Genomic DNA, 18782 nt, shown 5'->3' on the forward strand with positions numbered 1-18782 from the left:
CTTCGTGTCAGTGGAGACCTGCCTTCTCAAGGGGGGAAGCCAGCTCACGTGCGCATAGTTGTATTCTCTAATAGTAAGTACACATAGACCAGTTTGAGGAAGTAAAGACTAGCATAGGTAGGTAAGAAATGCCTTACTGCTTCAGACGGGTAGCTTAGCACTTAGTGGCAAAATGTGGTCCTGGCCATTTCTTCAGCTCCTGCCCTTCGTACTGCCCCAGCAGCCAGGACTGTCGTGTTAGCGAGGTTGGAGGGGCCATCCCTGCCTGGTTCTTCAAGCACCTCTTCATGAACCTGTTGTCCATGCAGTCATCTAATCCCCTTTGAGCCTGCTGAAGCTCTCTGCTTGCAGGGTTTTCCCTGGCTGCACACTCGCTACCTGCTCTGTGGAGATGGTCTTCACTTACCTGTTTTAATTTCTTTTCCTGGAAGTTTCACTGAGTGTTCCCTTGCTCTTGCCTCAAACCCTTGTCCATCATCAATGAATTAACTGAAACCTTTCTTGAAGTCTGGATTTGGCTACTACATTCAGTTAAAGCCCAGTGCAGAAATGTCTTTGACAAACTGTGCCCTTGCAGATTTGGAGGAGTTTCATCGTGTTCCTTTCACTAAGTTGTTCAGTGTTTTGCATAAGAACTTGAAAACATCTGTCCTTGTTGAGACCGAAAGCTCATCTATGCAATGGTCCTGTTCCCAGCAAAGACTCTATGGATTTCCTTGGGAGGAATATAAAACCAAAGCAAGGATATATGATATTTTCCCAGTTGTGCCAGCGCTGGGTGCAGCGCTGAGTATTTAGGAAGCTTGAGTTCATTCTTCTCCGTGAAGTGACCCAGCTCTTCCTGGAGGCTTGGCTTGGCACAGTGACTTTACACATCCGTGAAACGGTAGTCCTCCTCTGTCATTTTGATTCTGCTCCCTCAAGACCCGCCGTGGTCCTCCCTCCTTCTCGGGTTGCCATAAGCACTGGATGATAGCCTTTCTGCCCTGTGGTTTGGATTTATGTAGCCTGCGTCATACCCTGCTGTAGCGATCCCTTTTCCAAGCTGCAGAATCCACATTTATTGAGTTCATCCTCTAAAGGAAGCACCCTCTGCTTTTTCTGACTTCACTTCTTCAGTTCTGTAGACCTTGATGCTCTTCCTTGATGGACTTACCAGATCTTTGTTCCGTATCCAAAGTACAGGTGTGTCGTGACTTAGGGGACGGGACACAACGGGCTTCTGGGTTGTCTCTGCTCTTTGCCCAGTCGTTGCTCGTTGTTGGGGTTTTCTTGGGGGCAGCGAGGGGCTGGTTCTGCTGCTCAGCCATCAGCTCAGGTTGTCCACTAACGACTCGCTGTAGCTCTAGGTTTTCTCCTCTTTCCGGACTGCTTATTAGGTAACGGAGAGCCTGCTTGTGCGTATTTATGGCATAAGGCTTTTTTCCCCCCACGTTTGTTGCCTGCTGTTTTTTATGTATGTATGGCATTTATTGCCCAGCAAGTTAGTGTTACGAGAGCTGCTCTTTACACGTAACATTGTATTTTATTATCCTGAATTAGGATCTTGCCAAATGTCGCAACCTCGGTGTATGCCACATTTTTTTTTTCCAGGCCATGTATGAGTATGTTGAACAGTACAGATCTGCATAACTGGGAATTTGCTGGTAATACTCCTCCCTTATAAAGCTAACTACTAATTCCTGCTCTTGTAGTCTCTCTCTTAATTATTTCTTAATCTGCAAGAATATCCTCGCTTCCCTGTTATCTGAAGACAGTTTAGTTTCTTTAAGAGCCTTCGGGAGGTGGCTTTGTTGAAAGCTGAGAGTACAGATCCGTTCTATTTACTGGATCTCCTGCACTGATGTGCTCATCGTGTTTTCAAATGAATTTAGATTTGCAAGACATACTTTCCTCCAAAAAAAGCGGTGTTGGTTGTGCAATATGGTGTATTTATCCATGTGTATATTGCTCTTTGTTATCTTTCCTAGTAGAGAATTCAGATTTAAAATCTGGTGGCTCTTTGAATTCACAGAACTTTGTTTCAGTATTGGTTTTTAATATTTTCTACCTTCTTTACTTCAGCACTAGGTTGGTCTAAGCAGTTGGTTTCACACTGCGGTTAGAAGTTAGGCAATTTTGTGTTTGAGTTTCTTGAGAAGTCTTAGGAACGTCATTTGGCTCTTCCTTATTTCTCTTTGTTATTGATTTATTTTAAAGCCTTTACATTGACAGTTCAGTTGGAGCCAATTTTTCTGACTAATCCCTTGTAAAATATCATCTGTCCCATGGCAAGGCGGAGGAAAATAATCTGTTTAGCATTTCTTCTATTACCCTTTTTTCCCTTGAATTCTCCTGTTGCATCTTGGTTGTTTGCAGGTCCTACCAACTCTCCATCGTTGTCCTTATTCCGATGGACTTGAAAAAGCTTTTAATACTAACTTTTAAGCCATTAAAAACTTCTCTTTCAAAGTATTTTTTCGGTCTTACATGTAACTTGCATTAAATACTTGAGTAAGATCCTCCATCTTGCTCAACTGATACATCTTCTGGTTTTCTTCCAAAAGCTGAAGGGAAGCGGAAGAGCACTTGTTAGACGTGATGAAAGCCTTTTATTTAGATGGGATCAATATCTGTTCTGCATTCTACATTTTTTTTGGAAAGCCACCTGAGGATCGGTTTTACCCAGAGGTGAGAGAGCGAGGCTTTAGACTGTCAGACCCTGCCGCGGTGCCCCTGAAGCTTTGTCAGAGTGCCTTCAGCCGGGGTTGGGCACACCCTCACAGGTTACCTTGCGAACGCCCCTGCCGGGAAGATTTATAGGACTGCTGTGGGAGCGTTATCTGCGGATTTCATCAGATCACTCTTTGGTGCAGGGTGACAAATCTGATGCCAGCTGGGCTGGGCTGCAATCCTTCTTCCCTGCCGGCCGCTCGCACATGAGGAGCACGGACGTGCTCTGAGTATCTGCATTGGTCTTCACGATGCATGTCCCAGCCCAGTCCAAATAGTTCTTGCTTTTCATAGACATTTTCTTCCATTCTGGGTGCTGTTGTGGACACCAGCCGGGCTTCTCAGGGCTTGGGTGAATACCCCGGTGGTTTAAACCTGACAGTTGTAGTGCACGCCGAAGCTCTCAGCTAAGGCTGTCCCTGCTCAGCCTTTGGGGCGTCACCGGCTGTATTTAAATAGTGTTTCGTTGAAGCCGGTGGTAAAGTGATGGACCAACAACTGTGCGATATTAATAGAAACAGTTGATTATATTCCATAGGTGTTCCCTGTGTAAAGCAGCGCTGGGCATTGCCTTTCTCTGTAGTGGTACCCTGAGTTATCTTTTCCTACGTTTGAGGTCTGGTTCTTATTTCTGTAGTGCCCGGTCCCGGGATGATGTTAGTTTTGTCCCGTTGCTCCCGAAATCTTCGGGCTCTTGCAGCAGACAGTCCTTGCTGTGTTTCTTTGTAAGAGTCTATTTTTCTGTTCTTCCTTCAAATACGGGATTTTCTTCAGTCACCTACAGATTTCAGTCATGTCCTTTACGCTACCAAGGCAAATAATAGTACACATGTAAAATTGTTAGTGATGTAAGACAGAAAATCATACAGTGAAAAAGCTAGCTGTATTTAAGCAATCCCAGCTATTTTTGTGACATGAACACTTTCAGAAGATCTCTGTCTGCTTATGTTCATCTTGGTCTTCCACGCAGAAGGTGCAGTCGTTGCCTTCCGTTGCCCATTTTCTCCTCTGTCCCTGAGAACGCAAACCCAAGAGCGAGGGAGGCTGGGGGCGGCCGGCAGCTGGGAAGGAGCCTCAGCCCAAAGCGCCCGTGCGTCCACTCCTCCTTCCTCTGGCTTTTCCTCGGGGTTTTGCAGCGTGCAGCTCGGAGCCATCCCAGGCTGGGGTTGTGTCTGGGGCGGGCATTCAGTCACCACCAATGGATGTTCTTCTCCATGAATTTGTCCAGTTCTTTTAAAATGTATTTATATGTTTGGGCTTTACATGCCTTAAAGCAGCGAGTTTCCCCATCTGACTGGACACTGCTGAAAAAAACCCCCATTTTTTTGTTTGTTTTAATGGGTAGCTTTCAGTTTTTATATGGGGAGAGCAATAAATAATACTGCGAGCTTGCCTTCCCCATGTTACAAACCTCTACTGTATTGCTTTTCAAACATCCCTTTCCCAGTGAAGCTCCCTCCTCTTCCCTGCAAAAGGGAACTTTGCACCGTGCTGCCCATCCTTGAGGCTCTCCCTGTATGTTTTCCAGGCCTACCGCATTCATCTGTCTTCCCAGTCTTTCAGGAAAAGTTTAATATTCAGTGTATCTGAAGAATTCCTTTGTTCTTAGCAGTAACTAACCCCGGCCCAGCTCAGCGCTGTCGGGTTTGTAAGAGCACGTGGAGCCAGACTGTGGTCCCTGCGTTTGCTTCTTCCACAGGACCGGTATAACTCATCTCATTAGGAGAAACCAGCCTTCAGACAGACAAACGTAGGACTTAATTTTAGAATAATGCAGTTAGAGTCACTTAGAAAAAGGGAACAACAATGCATGATTTACATTTACATTCACAGTTCACTTCAGAGCGAAGTAACTGAATTCCTGGACATCTGCCTGATATTATTTAAGTCACAAACCTTTAGGTTGTGATTTACAACATTAAATTACCCTGGTAAGTTGTATCTCTAGCTGCCACCGCCTGTTCTATCTGTCTTCGTGTTTCTTTATATATCTTTCTTTATACTTCTTTATGCCTAATTTCAAACTGAGCTGAGATCCAAATAAGCTGCCATTGGCAGATGAGCACATTTTCAAATATGCAATAATAAAAGTAAACGTTCAACTAAAAAAAGGGGAAAAAAAGGAGTCAGCAAAGACGTACTTGCAGACCGCACCGTACAGGTTTGTCTGACAGCATCTGGGACTCACGTAGACCTTGAGGCCTTTCCAGAGGAGGATGCTGTAGGAGAAATGCTGAAACGTCCGAGTTATGCAGTCAGGTTAATTGTAAAGATGGTGTATCGCTTAAATTGGATAACATGCACGCTGTGCGTGAGAAATAGAAGGAAGATGCTGTTCTGTGCCATTCCTTAGGTTTTCTTAACTGGACGCTGCTGAAGCTGCTGCTAGAAATTTTGGGCTTAGGCAGGATGGGTGATCAACAACTGATACCTCTGACAGCAGAGATATGGTGACTGCTAAGCAAGGGAGGCTGGGGTGAAAGGGGCAGGGGATGGAGACCAGGAAAAGCTAAATGGAGACAGTGGATGAGATAAATGCTTTCGGGGTGGGAAGACTGGAGGAGGTGGAGAAGGAAGGTTGCTCTGAAGGGACATCCCCTGGACCACCGATTTCCCGGCTGCTGCCGTGGAGCTGCAGCGTCCGCAGGCAGATCAGCTCATCTGCTTTGTCCAGATGCATTCCGTTATTAGTGACTGTAGTTACACCAGTAGCCAAAATCAAAGAGCTGTAGAATGGATCCAACCCTGCTCCTCCCCATGTCCTGAATATTTAACTGCATAATGCTGGGGTGAAACTTGGAGGGGGCTTTTTAATATTACTTTTTAACGACCAAAAAAGTGCCTGTGCTTGCACCTTGTGGTACAAACGTGGGCGGTTTAGTCCCTGACTCCTTTTCCCACGGGACAGCCCTGGCTCAGAGCAGGGGGTGGGTTTGCTCCTGAAGTCCTCCGGGCACGGCATCCCGTGGCCTCGTGGTGCAGAGCCTGCCGAGGGGCTTGCGGGGGAGACGGGGGGACCAAAGCCCTTCAAACCCCGCTGCCTTACAGGATCCTCTCCTGCCTCAGCCCTCGCGTCCCAGACATTAATCCAGGCTTTCAGGGGTGGTTTCTGACTGCTTGTTTCTCATTTTGTGGCTGCCTGACTTAGGGTCCTTGGAGATGAAAGCAGCAGTATCGATCACGGGCAGCAGTCAGGCAAAGCTGCGCTTTTAGTTTATAAATGAGCACACAGGTGCTGAAACGGGTGGGATGTTTCGCCCTAATTTTTCTTCCCTTCAGTTTCTCCTGTAATGGAGAAATTTTCAATGCTGTCACCTGAGCACAAGAAACTGGTGGCCTGCCACACCATGATTTTTCTTGCCCTAAATTTCTTAAATAAAAGGTGCAGTCCGATCACCTGAGGGATGGTGAAAAACCATTTCATTAAATGCTCATGAAATGTTCAAGTGAAGTCAGAAGGAACACTTTGGAAAAGTCCATGTGGAATTTAATAATGTCTTTAAGACATGCATTGAAAAGTGTACAAAGGCCCAGGGTCAGAGAGTGAATGAGGAGACGACGAAATACTCGGTAGCTGCTTATTAACGGTGCTTTGTCCTTCCCTCGCAGCCAGGGAGGCGAGGGCTGCCGGCGAGCGCGGCAAGGACCGCGAATTAATGACCGCTCCCAGTGCGGGCGCAGAGGGAGAGATGGGGCTGCGCAGGGCTGCCCGGCTCCGGGGGGGTTGTCTTCGCCGCCTTCATCATGTTCCTCGGTGGTAGTTTTGACATTCTACGTGTGAAATATTGCCCTTACATAAGACAAAAACCCTCGTTAGAGGGGATTTGCACATCCTGGAGTACAAACTCGGCGCCCTCGGACGGGCGCTGGCTCTGAGGACGGAGCAGCGGAGGCAGGAGCCCTTCCCCAATCCCAGGCTTGCCTACCTGTGCGCTTGTATGTTTTCCGTACCTTTGAGCATCTTCCGCTATTAGAAGCCTTTCGTTCAGAAAGAGTGAAGCCATATGGCCAAGTATGATCAAATACACCATATATTTTAAAAAAACCGAGCATGTCAAGTTTATATTTTATCTGCAAAAATGGAGCATGAATGTGTTTGGTATCTACCTTAGCAAACAAATTAATGGTAATTAAAGATTAATTTTATGTAATTAGCATTAAAATGCAATTAAGTTATGAGTAAGTGGACCAGGAATAGAAGTCTATGATGTCTTACTGTCTGGTTTTACATCGAGTCTTTTGTTTTTCAGCAAACAGAGGAAGTGGGGCAGCAGGCAGCTCGCAGACTGGTGATGCGCTGGGGAAAGCACTTGCCTCTGTAAGGAAATATTTACTTTGGAATACACGTTTACCATTTTGAAAGTGTGAACTTTAATCAGAATTGGACGCCTGGAGTTTACGAAGATGAACAGCAAACGGGAGAGATCTGGTCTCAGAGGTCACCCGCGTGGAGTTACTGCCAACTGAAATACTGAACAATCAGTGCAAAATGGTGTTTAAAAAGTTTTAGACTTAATTTTATGGTAGAACAGAAATGTCAAGAGGGGAAGCCTTGACCTGGTCACACTGACTGGGTGCCAAGGAGCTGTGTCTGTTAGTCTATCACACACTGCATTTCCTAGGGCGAGGGAGGTCTGAACAGAACCCGGCAGCAGGATGACTTCTGCACTACGGAGCCATCCGCAGACTGGATTCCTTTTGAATTTGCCTTTAGATTTTCTATTTTTCATGGCAGTTTCCACCTATTCAGTTCCTGTGGTTGCTGTTAAAGTCAGCAGTTACCACCTCTTACCTGGGTAGCTGGGGTACGGCAGGTTTCCAGCTCGAAGCGGGAGGAAGCCCTGCCGTGCCCCAGCTATCGCTGCGGTACCAGTTGGCACGGGCTGACTTTTAATAAGGACCACTATAGTTATTTTCTGGGCAGAGTGGGTTCCATTGAGTTCTCATGAGAGTTAATTTTTTTTTTGCATATTCTTCGATGCTTCATTGAAAAAGACGAAAAGTCAGACTCTAGTTTGCCTGAACTAACTGATACAGTACAGAATCCACTTTGAAGTGGTGCCCTGACAAATGGCACGGGTGGTGAGCGGGGACGCCGCGGGGCGGTGGCACCCTCGCCCGGGCACGGGGCACGCGGGGGCTTTCTCGCCGGAGCAGCGGACGAGTAGTTGGAGTTTGCTGCTGCGGCTTACCCGCTGTGCCAGGGTTTAACGTGCTCTGCTCCCTTTGCTTTATTTTGGCCGTTAAGGGATTTCAGCGTAACAAAGAAGCAATTCTCAGGCGTGCTTTAAGGCCTTGTTCAATGACACTCATTCGTAAAGTAGTCTATGCAATGAAAATGTGTATATCTACCGTAGCAGATCCGTGTGACAATCAGAAACCATCGCTTAATTCGCTAGTGTCTGTTCCCATCAAAAGGGGTCTGTTGTCTAGCTTCCTGCATCTAATACAGTTTTGTCTTTATAAAAATATTAATATTTGAATAAGAGGCTTTTTAACCTGTCCTGCTTTCATTTAAATGAACTGAATGCATAAGAATTCCATATTTCTTTCTGCATCAGTTTGTGATGGCTTTAGATTAATTCTGTATCATCTTTTAAAGATCTATTCTCCAGATCACACCAACAACAGCTTTTCATCAAATCCTTCAACTCCTGTTGGTTCTCCCCCTTCTCTCTCAGGTATTGTTGTTACAATTCTATTTTACTGAACGTTTCAACGTATTTTTGGTAGGAGATGCCTAAATGAGCTCCTGCGGTACTGGGTGTGAGATGCGCATCCAGCCGGCAGCACCAGGCGGTTCCCGTATTGCAGTGCAGCACGCGCAGGCGGCTGGTGGGCCCGCAGAGATGAGCAGAGAGGTGTCCTACACGCTCTATTCCCAGGGCAGAGAGAAGGTCGATGCAGCTCTCAGGCGGATGCATTTACAGAAAAGCAGTGGTTTTATGCATTCTCATTGCGGCTTCCTGCAGTGCCCGCGGGGTCTTGTGGCAGATGAGTTCTGCCCTGTGCAGAGCGTGGCCCCGTGCTGTGGCCGTGCCCCCCCGTGCCGCAGGGACACCCAAGCCCTCGCGGCAGCCTCACTCCAGGGTGGCTGTGCCCGGTACGTCTCCTTGGACGTTCCCCCTCATCCCCTCCTGGGGCTGAAGCAAAAGCCTGTTTGATCCATAAAATATGTCTCTGGACAAACTGAGCCCCTGTGAATCCAGCTGATTCATTTTATATTTGTTTACAATAATTGCATATTTTAACTAAACCCGCTTTACTAATAAAAGCTTAAACTGAAAAGATCCAGAGGCCCAGGGTAGTTCTCATGAGCATCAGGTGTTTTAAATGCTTACCTGAATATAATTCAGATTTCTTAAACCTTGAGACTTTTGCGCTAGAGCATTGGGCTTCTCTTCCCACGCAGCGCACGCTAACGCCTTGGAGAAGGCCTCTGGCTTTCCATCCCCTCTTTGAGACGAGGTTTATATCCCAAGTAACCGAAGACCCCCATCTCCTCTTCTTTGTGCATGAGCCCTGGATCCTGTTAACCTCACCGGGAATCCTAAACGGCAGCCGAGGCCGCCGTGTTTCCGTAGGGCAGTGCTGGCGAGAGGCGTGATCCATCGCTTGTTCTCCATGGGGCGTGAGTAGCCGGACAGAGGCGGAGGGAGCTCCTGGGCTCCCGATCCGTTAAAATGGTGCCCCAAGGCCAGAGACAGACCTAGCAGCAGCGCTACAGTGAGGAGACCCTTTTGGAAGGAGGGGGGGAGAGAAGCGGGTGCCAGCTGGCAGCCTCTGCGGGACGAGGTCCAGGGGGAGCGGTGGGAGGACACCCTGTCCGCCTCCATCACACTCACCTGCTGTGAAGGAGCACGTAATGTCAGGGTGACATCCAGTCAACACGTGTCCCCACAAAGCCACCCGTAGCAGGGGATGGGGACAGGGGGACCACCTGGCCTGTCACAGCTTGGGGGGTCCCACACCTCAGAAGATGACTTTCTGCCCTTCCTTTGCCTGGGGTCCCCCCGAGGTGTAGCACCCCCGGCACTGGGGCTGCGTTTCTCCTGGCAAGGCGCTGCCCTCCTTCCCGACGGAAGGGGCCGAGCCAAAGAGAAGAATCCCCGATTTGGGCTGCGTTGCTTTCTGCAGGCTCTACTGGGTAAATAGGGAGAACCGAGTGTCAAAATAAATAAAAATAAGGAGTATAAGTGCATTTAAATAAGAGCTGAAAGTGTTTAGCATGCGAGACGCTTTCCCTTAAGGATATCAAGGGCTAGTTAAAAATTATTTTGAAAGTAAAAATTGCTGCTCATTGCTCCATTCGGTGCTGTAGCAAAACCTCAGCTAAAAGCTCTGTGGGGACCAGAAAAGGGACGATTTCCGTTTTAATTGAAACTGACAGAATTTTGACTTTCATGAGAAAAAAATTATCCCGTGAGAGCCTAAAAGAAATTGCCATGAGTTCCACCCTGGCCTATCTCAGTTCAAGGAAATGCCACTCAATGTAGACATTAAGATTAAAATCCTAATATTTCCATCTCAAATTCTTAACCCCGTTTTATGAGATCGTTCAGAAGATCACTCGTTCAAAAGAACGTTATAAATTGTCTAAGCATTGTGCTATATATATAAAAGCTGTTGGGAAAATACTTGACAAAAACTTCTTTTCCCCATGTTTGCCTTTTTCACAAGGGCAAATTTTTCCTTAGAAAATGCGGCTGGAGCCCGGGAGCCCTTTTCTTGCCGCAGCAGCAGGAACAGATTTAGAGCAGCGGATACAAAGCAGAAGGTTTTTGGTCAGACCTTTGGCGGTCTCACCAGGCCAAACCAAATAATCTGCCCAAAGAGAGCGCAAACCTTATCAGCGTATACGTGAATGTTGTGTGCAGTGCTTTTACTGACTTCTTCAAGGTTTGATGGTGGGATGACGTAATCGGTGGCACCAGGCGTGTCTGGAAGCAAGGCTAGGAGAAGGGGCTAGTCTGTGCTGGGCTCGCGCAGGGGTCCAGCCGCCCCGCAGCACCCTGCGTGCGGCAGGGCTGCTCCTCCTTCCACCGCCGAGACGTTTCCTTCTCCCGGAGCCGCTCGCAGCTCCGGCTGCCGAATGAATGCAGCCCTCTATGCAGAGGAGCAGCCTGGGGGAACTTTGTGGCCTGCAGCTACAAAATACCTTTTTTTTCTTCATCCGTGTGTATTTTGGAAGTTCTCCATATGTCTGCTCTATAGTCTATCTGGAATACGGCATTTACATGTCTACAAAACTGTCCAAAAAGTTTGAAAGACATTTTTGTTTGCATAGTTCTAATGGTAATTCCAATTTTACTATTAGCAGGCACAGCTGTTTGGTCTAGAAATGGAGGTCAAGCGTCATCATCTCCCAATTATGAAGGTCCCTTACACTCTTTGGTATGTTTTGATTAGTGACCTCCTCTGCCTCAGTATTTTACTTGCTGTTCTTTCCATTTCTCATCCATTCTTCTCACACAGGTTTTCATTTCGTTAGTGACCGCTATGCCCTTGGACTTGATTTTACCACCTCTAAATTCGTATCGTGGGTGCCCCGTGCTCTAGATACATGATGCGGTTTGAGATGCTGCTGGCCAGGGTCTCCTGTTTGACAGGGGATGCGGTGTTGGAACCTACTGGAAAGGGGAACGAGGGGCACAAAAAGAGGGGAGGATGAGCAGGCAGATGGAATAGATTGAAGAGAAAATGGGAGTAGAAAGCCATGGTGGCTGTCACGCAGGACGGAGCGTCTGTCAGTCCCGTGGAGCGAGGGAGGGAGGGAGCACGGCCGATGCGGCAGCGATGGTCAGGAGTCCTCTCTCCGGGAAGAGCCGGCAGGCTGAGCTTGCCAGGCCAAGCTGGTCCTAAATGCTCGCGTGGCAGAGAGGTTTAAAGGGACGTCAGTAAAATTTGTTACCTTTCCTAATGGAAAGATTAAATAAAAATTGAGCTGTCCAAAAGCACGTTAGGACAGAGAACTGTAGTGAGTCCCATGTCCTCTGTCGCTCTTCTCTGTTGGTTGTTAGTCTCAGCTGGGAGTTTAAGGGGTTTCACTAATCAGCATGAAATGCCTGATGAGGTGTTGGGTGTAAAATAGTGCTAGAACTTAAAAGTTTCCTTAAAAAAAAAAAAGCCATCAGGTAATTCCCGAGAGCACGGTGTTTAACCCCCCTGGTGCGGGGCAATGCAGCAGTCCTGTTGGCTTCGTTAGAAGTTCGCCAGAGTCAGGAATTAGCATGGACTGGTTTTCCACCCCGATACAGAAATCCCTCTCATGATTGACCGCAATATTTTCTAGGCTATCTGTCTTGGAGGTTTTTTAGTTATTTGGGTTTGTGGAGAGCAGTGGGTTGGTTAAGAGATGTTCTGAAGAGGTCCATAAGCTATGCCTCATTATTTTTGCAGCTGAGCTTCCCCCTTCGTATTTTATTAAAGAGCAAAGACTTCAGGTGCCCGGGTCCGCACATGGCTTGCGCTGGGGATGGCCGAGGACAGCGGTGGGGCTTGGGGGAAGCAGAGCAGGGGGTGCAGGGTGCGTTTCTGTGGGCAGCGGCTCCCGCAGTGGGTTCTTCCCAGAGCGTGACACGCAGACACGGGTCCCTCCTTTCGTGGAACGGCTGTGCAACAGGCAGGCTTAAGCCTCGAGGTTGTTACTCCCTGCAGCCCGTTGCTTCTCCTCGTCCTCACCCTGCCAGCGGCACGCCACGGGGGCTGGGTTTTGGCTTGGCAGGAGCAGCCAGTTGGGAGGCAGTAACTCGGGAAAGCAGCGGTCGGGGTTCTCGAAGGCCCTCCCCAGGGCTGCGGGTGGGCTGGCTTTTAGGATGGTTGGAGAATTGGGAGGCGAGGGCCCGTCCTTCCCGGGCGCTTGGTTGCAGGGACCCCAATGGCATTGCGGCCGGGGGGGGTCGGAGCAGCCTTGCACCCCTCACCCCCCGGGACCGCCCCGGCTGTTAGTCGTTGCCACGTTGCACCGTAAGCTGCTCAGTTAGGGAAGAGTATTTATTGCTGCTTTTACCAGTGATGAAAAGTGATTTCAGGATGCACACCTGTCGGGAAAAAATGCAACTAGCAGCGAGGGACCGTAGGACCTGGTAGTTTCTCTTTCTCTCTTTGTGCGTGATCCGGGGATTAGATGGGGGGAGGAAAATCCCGGTCAGCGATTGATTACAATTAGAGGTATATTTGTTTCTTTACTTCTACTTCTTTTTTATTTTTTTATTATTTTTTTTTTTAAGTATCACTAAAACTTTTCAAAGACATAGAGGGCAACATATGTACTGTAATGATTATGTTCATGAGGAATCATTGAACCTGTTTTGCCCATGAAAATCAAAGCTGTACTCGTGTTAACCATGCTCTCTCCTTCCCCGCAACGCTACTCTAAACTTTGCCCTAGGGAAACAAAACCACTCCTTTCAAAAAAAAAAAAAAAAAAGAACCAAAAAAAAAGCCAAAAAACCACCAAGGGGTTGAGAAGGAAGGACTGGCTGTCAGTGACCGTGCCCCCGCGCGCCCCACGCACACCGGCGGCAGCGCCTCGTGCCCGGCGCTGGGCAGCCCTGCGCGCCTGCTGATGCTCTTCCTGCTTTGTTTCTCGCACACAAACAGCAAAGCCGGATCGAGGACCGCCTGGAGAGACTGGACGACGCCATCCACGTGCTGCGCAACCACGCGGTGGGGCCCGCTACCGCCATGCCGGGGGGCCACGCCGACATGCACGGCTTGATAGGGCCGTCGCACAACGGAGCCATGGCCGGTCTGGGGTCCGGCTACGGCACCGGCCTGCTCTCCGCCAACCGGCACTCGCTCATGGTAAGCCGTGGGACTCACCGGCAGCGCTGGGGTGAAAAACTAACTGGCTTCAGGGGCTCGGGGAGGGGGAAGGAAGGGATGGTGGGTGTAAGGGGGTGCAAGGGTTTGCAGCTTCTCAGAGATGTTATGCTATAGTGCGTGTGTGCGTATTCACGGAGGGAGCGATACTGCTTTTCCTTTAGGCACCTTTAGGCAGTGTGTACGTGTGAGCTACCATACAGCTATGAATGTGCGTATGCACGTTTCACTCCGATGGCAGTGAGCGCACCCATTTCTGTTTGTCCCTGCCTGCGCCCTCAGCCCCGCTGGCACGACTCTTGTCACTGGTACCGAGCTGCTCGGCTCTGCGGCCGGCCTCGTTAACCATCCCTCCTGAGGTAGCCTGGGTTGGCTGAGGGCACGAGTGCACCGAGAAGTCACCGGCAGGCACCGCAAAGGGTGTATGGGGACCAGCAGCCCCACGGCAGCAGGCAGGAGCGCGCCGGGGAGAGCTGCCCCACGGCAGCAGGGCAGGCAGGTAGCAGCGAGAGCAGCCTCGAGGTCGGGCTCTCGCGTGCCTCTCCAGGGGCGGTCTGCGTGGCCGCACTGCGGGGGCCAGCGGCACAGCCCCAGTGTACCCTTCTTCTCATAGCCACGTGCACAGAGGTGCGGGTTATGTGTGTGTGCGTGCGTGCGTGGCGCATGAGGGGGTCTGAAATCTTCGGGGGTTCATTTATTCTTTGATTTCCAGGCCAGGTGAACATAAAGTCCTGCCCCTACCCAGGTCCGGAAATGCTTTTCCTGTTTTGCTTTCAGAAGGATTTGGGTCGTCTTGCATTTCACTCGGGACCCGCCACTTGCTCGGGAAGCTGGGTGCAGGTTTTAGTGTAAGGCGTGGGTTTGGCCTGCAGGGCTGGAGAAGTTTTAAGGAGCGGGAGGTAATCCTGTCCTTGTTTGAAACACAGGCTTAAATTTGCGGGGAGAAGGTGGTTCAGAGTGAGAGCTGCGTGTGCTCGCTGTGGCGTGTGTTTCGCTCTGGGTGACGTGACCCTGCTCCAGCGGGAAATAGCCGGCGCACAGGAGCCTGGCTCTGCACCCCCTCCTCAGGCTTGCCAGCTCGTGCTTGCGTTTGTGAGTCCGCGGTCTGTCCCTGCTGCCTGGGTAGGTGGTGTGTCACAAAAGGTGGTGTGGGATCAGGTCTGTAGTTTGCCTTACATGCACCACTTGGGTCTCCAGGACAGATGTCTTGCGCTTTGCAGAGGAAATATTTTGCAGTTGCTTTCTCTCTTGTAAAGGAAAGGAATGTCTCTTCAATCTCTTTCTTTTTTAACACGTCAGAAAAATAATAAGGAAAACCATTTAACACAATGCGTTTGAGTCTACAGAAATGATAAAGTCCCTTGGCAGAAGTTAATGAGGAAATAACGGTCCTGGAGGAGCTGAGAAACCGCAATTCTCGATTAGGAAGCGGCAAAGTTGCGCACCCACAGAGCTGAACTAGATCAGTGCAATCTTCCACAGGATTAAAAGGCATTCGGTTTTATACTTCCAAATTTCATTCCAGAAATAGAGTTGCTTACTCACACGTGGAATGGAGGAGGGGAACAAGGAGTCATCTGGCGGTATTTTCAGATGGTTCAAGCTATTTAGGTTAATTAAGACTAGGGGAAAATATGTGGAAAGAGAAAGGGACCTGACAGATCCATGGCCAGTTCGCTGCTGCGCGGGGCTGTGGAGGACTAGGCTTGATCCCCTGCTCATCCCACATGCTAAGGGCGAGGCAGGGCAGATTAGAAGAAAGAATTTCAATTAACCATATACATATAGGGAGGGAGAGCATGTGCCTCTGCTAGAGTCACATGGAAATTCCTCCTCAGTGTGCAAGAATCCTTAAAACCAAGACCAAAAATCCATTGAATGGAAAAAGCACGTGAGAAGGGACACCAAAACCGATGGACTGGCAGTGTATGCCTGGGGTATGTATTTACGTGTACAAACGTGTGTATACCTTCCCTGGAGCTGTCTTCTGTTTCGGTTTTCCTGTCTCAAAAAAGTGCGGTGGAATTAGGAGGAGTTCGGGGACAAACAGCAGGAATGGTTGCAAGCACGGAAGGGTTTTCATGTGAAGGGAGGTTGAACAGATTGTGGTGGTTTTGTTTAGAAAGGAGATGAATAAGAGGAGGCATAATAGAGGTACGTAGAATAATGGACAGCATAGAGAAGGTAAATCTAGCTCTCCTATTCATCCTGCCTTATAATTAAAGAACAAGGGGACATTCAGTGAACCTGACAAAAAGAAATACTTTTTATTCAACGCACAATGACCTGTGAAATTCATTGCTCCAAGATGTAATCAAGGCCAAATGTTCAGAAGCATTCCAAATAGGATTAGACATCATATGGAAAATGCAAACATTTAGAGTTCGATTTGACAGGATTCAGACAGGATTCCTCCTTTTTTTCACAAGGGAAGGGAAAAAAAGGAAAGAAAGAAAAACTTTGATGCCTGAGTGTGAAGGAACAGCTAAGGGAAGGAAGGAGCTTCTTCTGGTGGCCAATTATTTGATAATTACCGTGTCCCCCAGTCTGCTGCGTGCTGGGGATGCCCCCGCGCTCAGCACTGTCGTGATAGTCGGGTAGGTGATTATAAATTAATTAGCCTCCAGCGGTATTGAGAGCATGGCTTTATTCAGCAGGGCCCTTCCTGAGCCCCGTGCGACGCTGGGGGAGGTTCTCGGGCGGCTCGTCCAGCCTGGCTGGCGTTGCTCCGGCCAGCGGGGCCGAGCCGAGCCGAGCGGGGGGCTTTCGGCCGCTCTCCATCCCACGCCGGGGACGGCTCCGCAGCCCTCGGCACACACCATCTCCGGACGAGGGCAAGGTTTTATGTCTAAGCCTGAGTGCTGACCACCATCCAAAGTCTTCACAAGCGAGGTCTGCCATCTCATACGGAAATTAAAATATCCCGGCTGTCTCCCGCTTCCCCCAGCAAGAGAAAGTTTGCTTTTCATGTATCCGTACCCAGCTGTCCTTTGCCAAACAGGTCTTCCCTTCAAACTTGTTCACCTACAATGCCCTAAGCTAAATACTTGCCCATAGTTTCTGTTGCTTCAGGTTATTTAACATCAGTTGTTGAAATTAAGCACCTGAGCAAGGAAAATAAGGGGGGGGGGGTGTGTTCATTTTTTATTGGGGCAGCTTTGTGACAGGCTCTGCTCCTTGTTAAATTAAATGTTACTGAAAGTGACTCTGTCGTGGGTAAAACATCATTAAAAGCCACAACTGAGACTGCGCCATTTGCAGATTCAAAAAAATGTGAAGTGTTAACTGAAAATGGTCTGGTGAAAGGCTCCGAGAGGTAAAAAGATGCTTTTTCAGCAGCTCGGTTAAATCCATCTCCTCTCCCCTTCCCCAATAAAATTAGCATGAAGCAGACATTGTTTTGCTCTCTGTGGCAGTTGCTGCGAATTCACAAAAGGAAATTCTAGATTGTAATTTAGCTTGGCCTCAGGTAATATGTTAAATACACTTGGGATACATATAATCTAAGATTTTAGTTTGTACAAAGCTATTTTTTCCTTCAGTGTTTAAACAATACTGCTTTTAATGAAGAAATCTGGCTTTATTAAAAGCCAGCTCTGTGACTTAAAACTCTGTCTGCATATCTGCTCTCAATCAAGAGAAAAGAGTTTAATTTTTGTAGCTTTGTTCGCTTTGCATATGTTAAACTGATGCAACATGCACCCAGGGCATCACTTCAGAGACAGTTTGTTCCATAAATATGTGCTCCTCGCTTAAATACCAGATGTAGGTGAAGTTAGATTGAAACAAAAAAAGCAGCAACAATGAGAGATGGAAGTGCCGGTACTATGCATCTGAAAAATGCCTTCGTATTTTTAGGAACATGTAGGCACTTGCTTTTTCTGGAGCAATGCTGAGTGGTGGGGTCTGCCCGGTTTTGTTTGGACTTTGCTAAGTAAGTACACGGTCAGAGCACGGTAACTGAGCAGCAGAATTGGGATGCGTTGAGAGCAGCGCTGCTGCTGCAAACAAGACGGGGACATTTCTCTGAAAACCCAGAGTCTGCCGCGTTCCCAAGCAGCATTACTCACTGTCTGAAACCGTAACTTGGGTGAAAGAGTCGGGCCCGAGAATTTCTTTTGGAAAACTGGTATGAATTTTGAAGTAAAAACATAAGAACAAAGGAAATAGTTTTTGAGTAGAGTCAGTCTGAAGTTAGCCTTTGACCATTTGATACATTCCACGCTGAAAAGGAAGTTGAAGGGGGAAAAAATTCAAAAAAAAAAAAAAATCAAGGAGGATACTGGTAATGTTTTCCACATTTGAATTTTAATACATGAAACAGGCTATAAAAGGCTGGCCAGCTGCAGTAAATAAAGTAGCAGTGGGAGGTATGGACCGGAAACTTGTAGAGAGCGCTGGTGGAAGCGGCCGTGCCCACCGCGCACCTCCGCGCTCCTGCCCGCGCTCCTGCCCGCGCTCTCCCTCGCGCCGCAGATGTGCGGCTTTTCTCCCCAGACAAAAATAAGGCAGAGATCGCTCAGATGCTGCTGGAGATGGGAATCAAGTGCTCCGGTTTTAATGGAACGAGGCCAGGTTTACAGCTGTGTGGCTGGGAGCGGAGTTCTGCTCCCTGCGCGAACGGTTTGCTAGAGCAGGCTGTCTTAAAAGGGGTTTCTTATTTTACATTCCCTCACTTTTTATTAGTGGCCCAGTACGGAGAGCGTTTAAGCATTTACTAATTTTTAGCAGGCCCCTGGAATTTGCTGATGTCCCTGTTTCTAATTTCCCCTGTGCCATGAGCAAACCGGCGCGCATTAATTCACACCGTTCACAAATACGGTGGATTTGATACCAATTTAGCAGCAAACTGGTTTAGCGGTGAAAGCCCGGAGGAGCTGCCTGCTCCTCTGCGCCCGCTGTGTTGCTGCAGCAGCACGTGCAGCCGGGAGGAGGGCAGCAGGGAAGTCTCAAAGCAGGGATAGTTCTTAAACCGCAGCCCTCGGGTGCAGGGGCTCGGGGGGAGGCCCTCGCAGGGCGTCGGGCACGGCTTCCCGGGCTGGGCAGGGTGGAGGGGGGGGATTCGAACCCCCAGCATCCCCCGGCTTGTGCCCCAGCCGCAGAGCTGGGGTGCAGCAGCTGCTCGCCCAAAGCTGGTCCCTTTGCGGGGCGTATTTGGGGGTCGTGGGGCCGGAGGGGGAGCAGGCAGGGAAGGGGGGTGACCCCCTCATCGGGCAGGGGAGGTGGAGGTTTGGGTTTTCCATCCC

General features: G+C 48.9%; 1 protein-coding gene across 8 annotated transcripts in view; it reads left to right on the forward strand.

Annotated features, from left to right (window-relative positions):
• TCF4 (transcription factor 4) overlaps positions 1–18782 on the forward strand; it is a 241335-nt gene that overhangs the window by 206463 nt on the left and 16090 nt on the right. For 5 of the 8 annotated variants that reach the window (XM_059833713.1, XM_059833716.1, XM_059833714.1 and 2 more), the window contains 4 exons: positions 6963–7030; positions 8315–8393; positions 11030–11106; positions 13315–13518. In XM_059833713.1, the coding sequence (XP_059689696.1) occupies positions 6963–7030; positions 8315–8393; positions 11030–11106; positions 13315–13518 (428 nt within the window). Of the gene's footprint in view, positions 1–6962; positions 7031–8314; positions 8397–11029; positions 11107–13314; positions 13519–18782 lie in introns of all 8 variants that reach the window. The other 3 variants (XM_059833711.1, XM_059833712.1, XM_059833715.1) reach the window with 3 other exon arrangements.

This window comes from Gavia stellata, chromosome Z (assembly GCF_030936135.1).
Source record: "Gavia stellata isolate bGavSte3 chromosome Z, bGavSte3.hap2, whole genome shotgun sequence".
NCBI classification, from domain to species: Eukaryota; Metazoa; Chordata; class Aves; order Gaviiformes; family Gaviidae; genus Gavia; species Gavia stellata.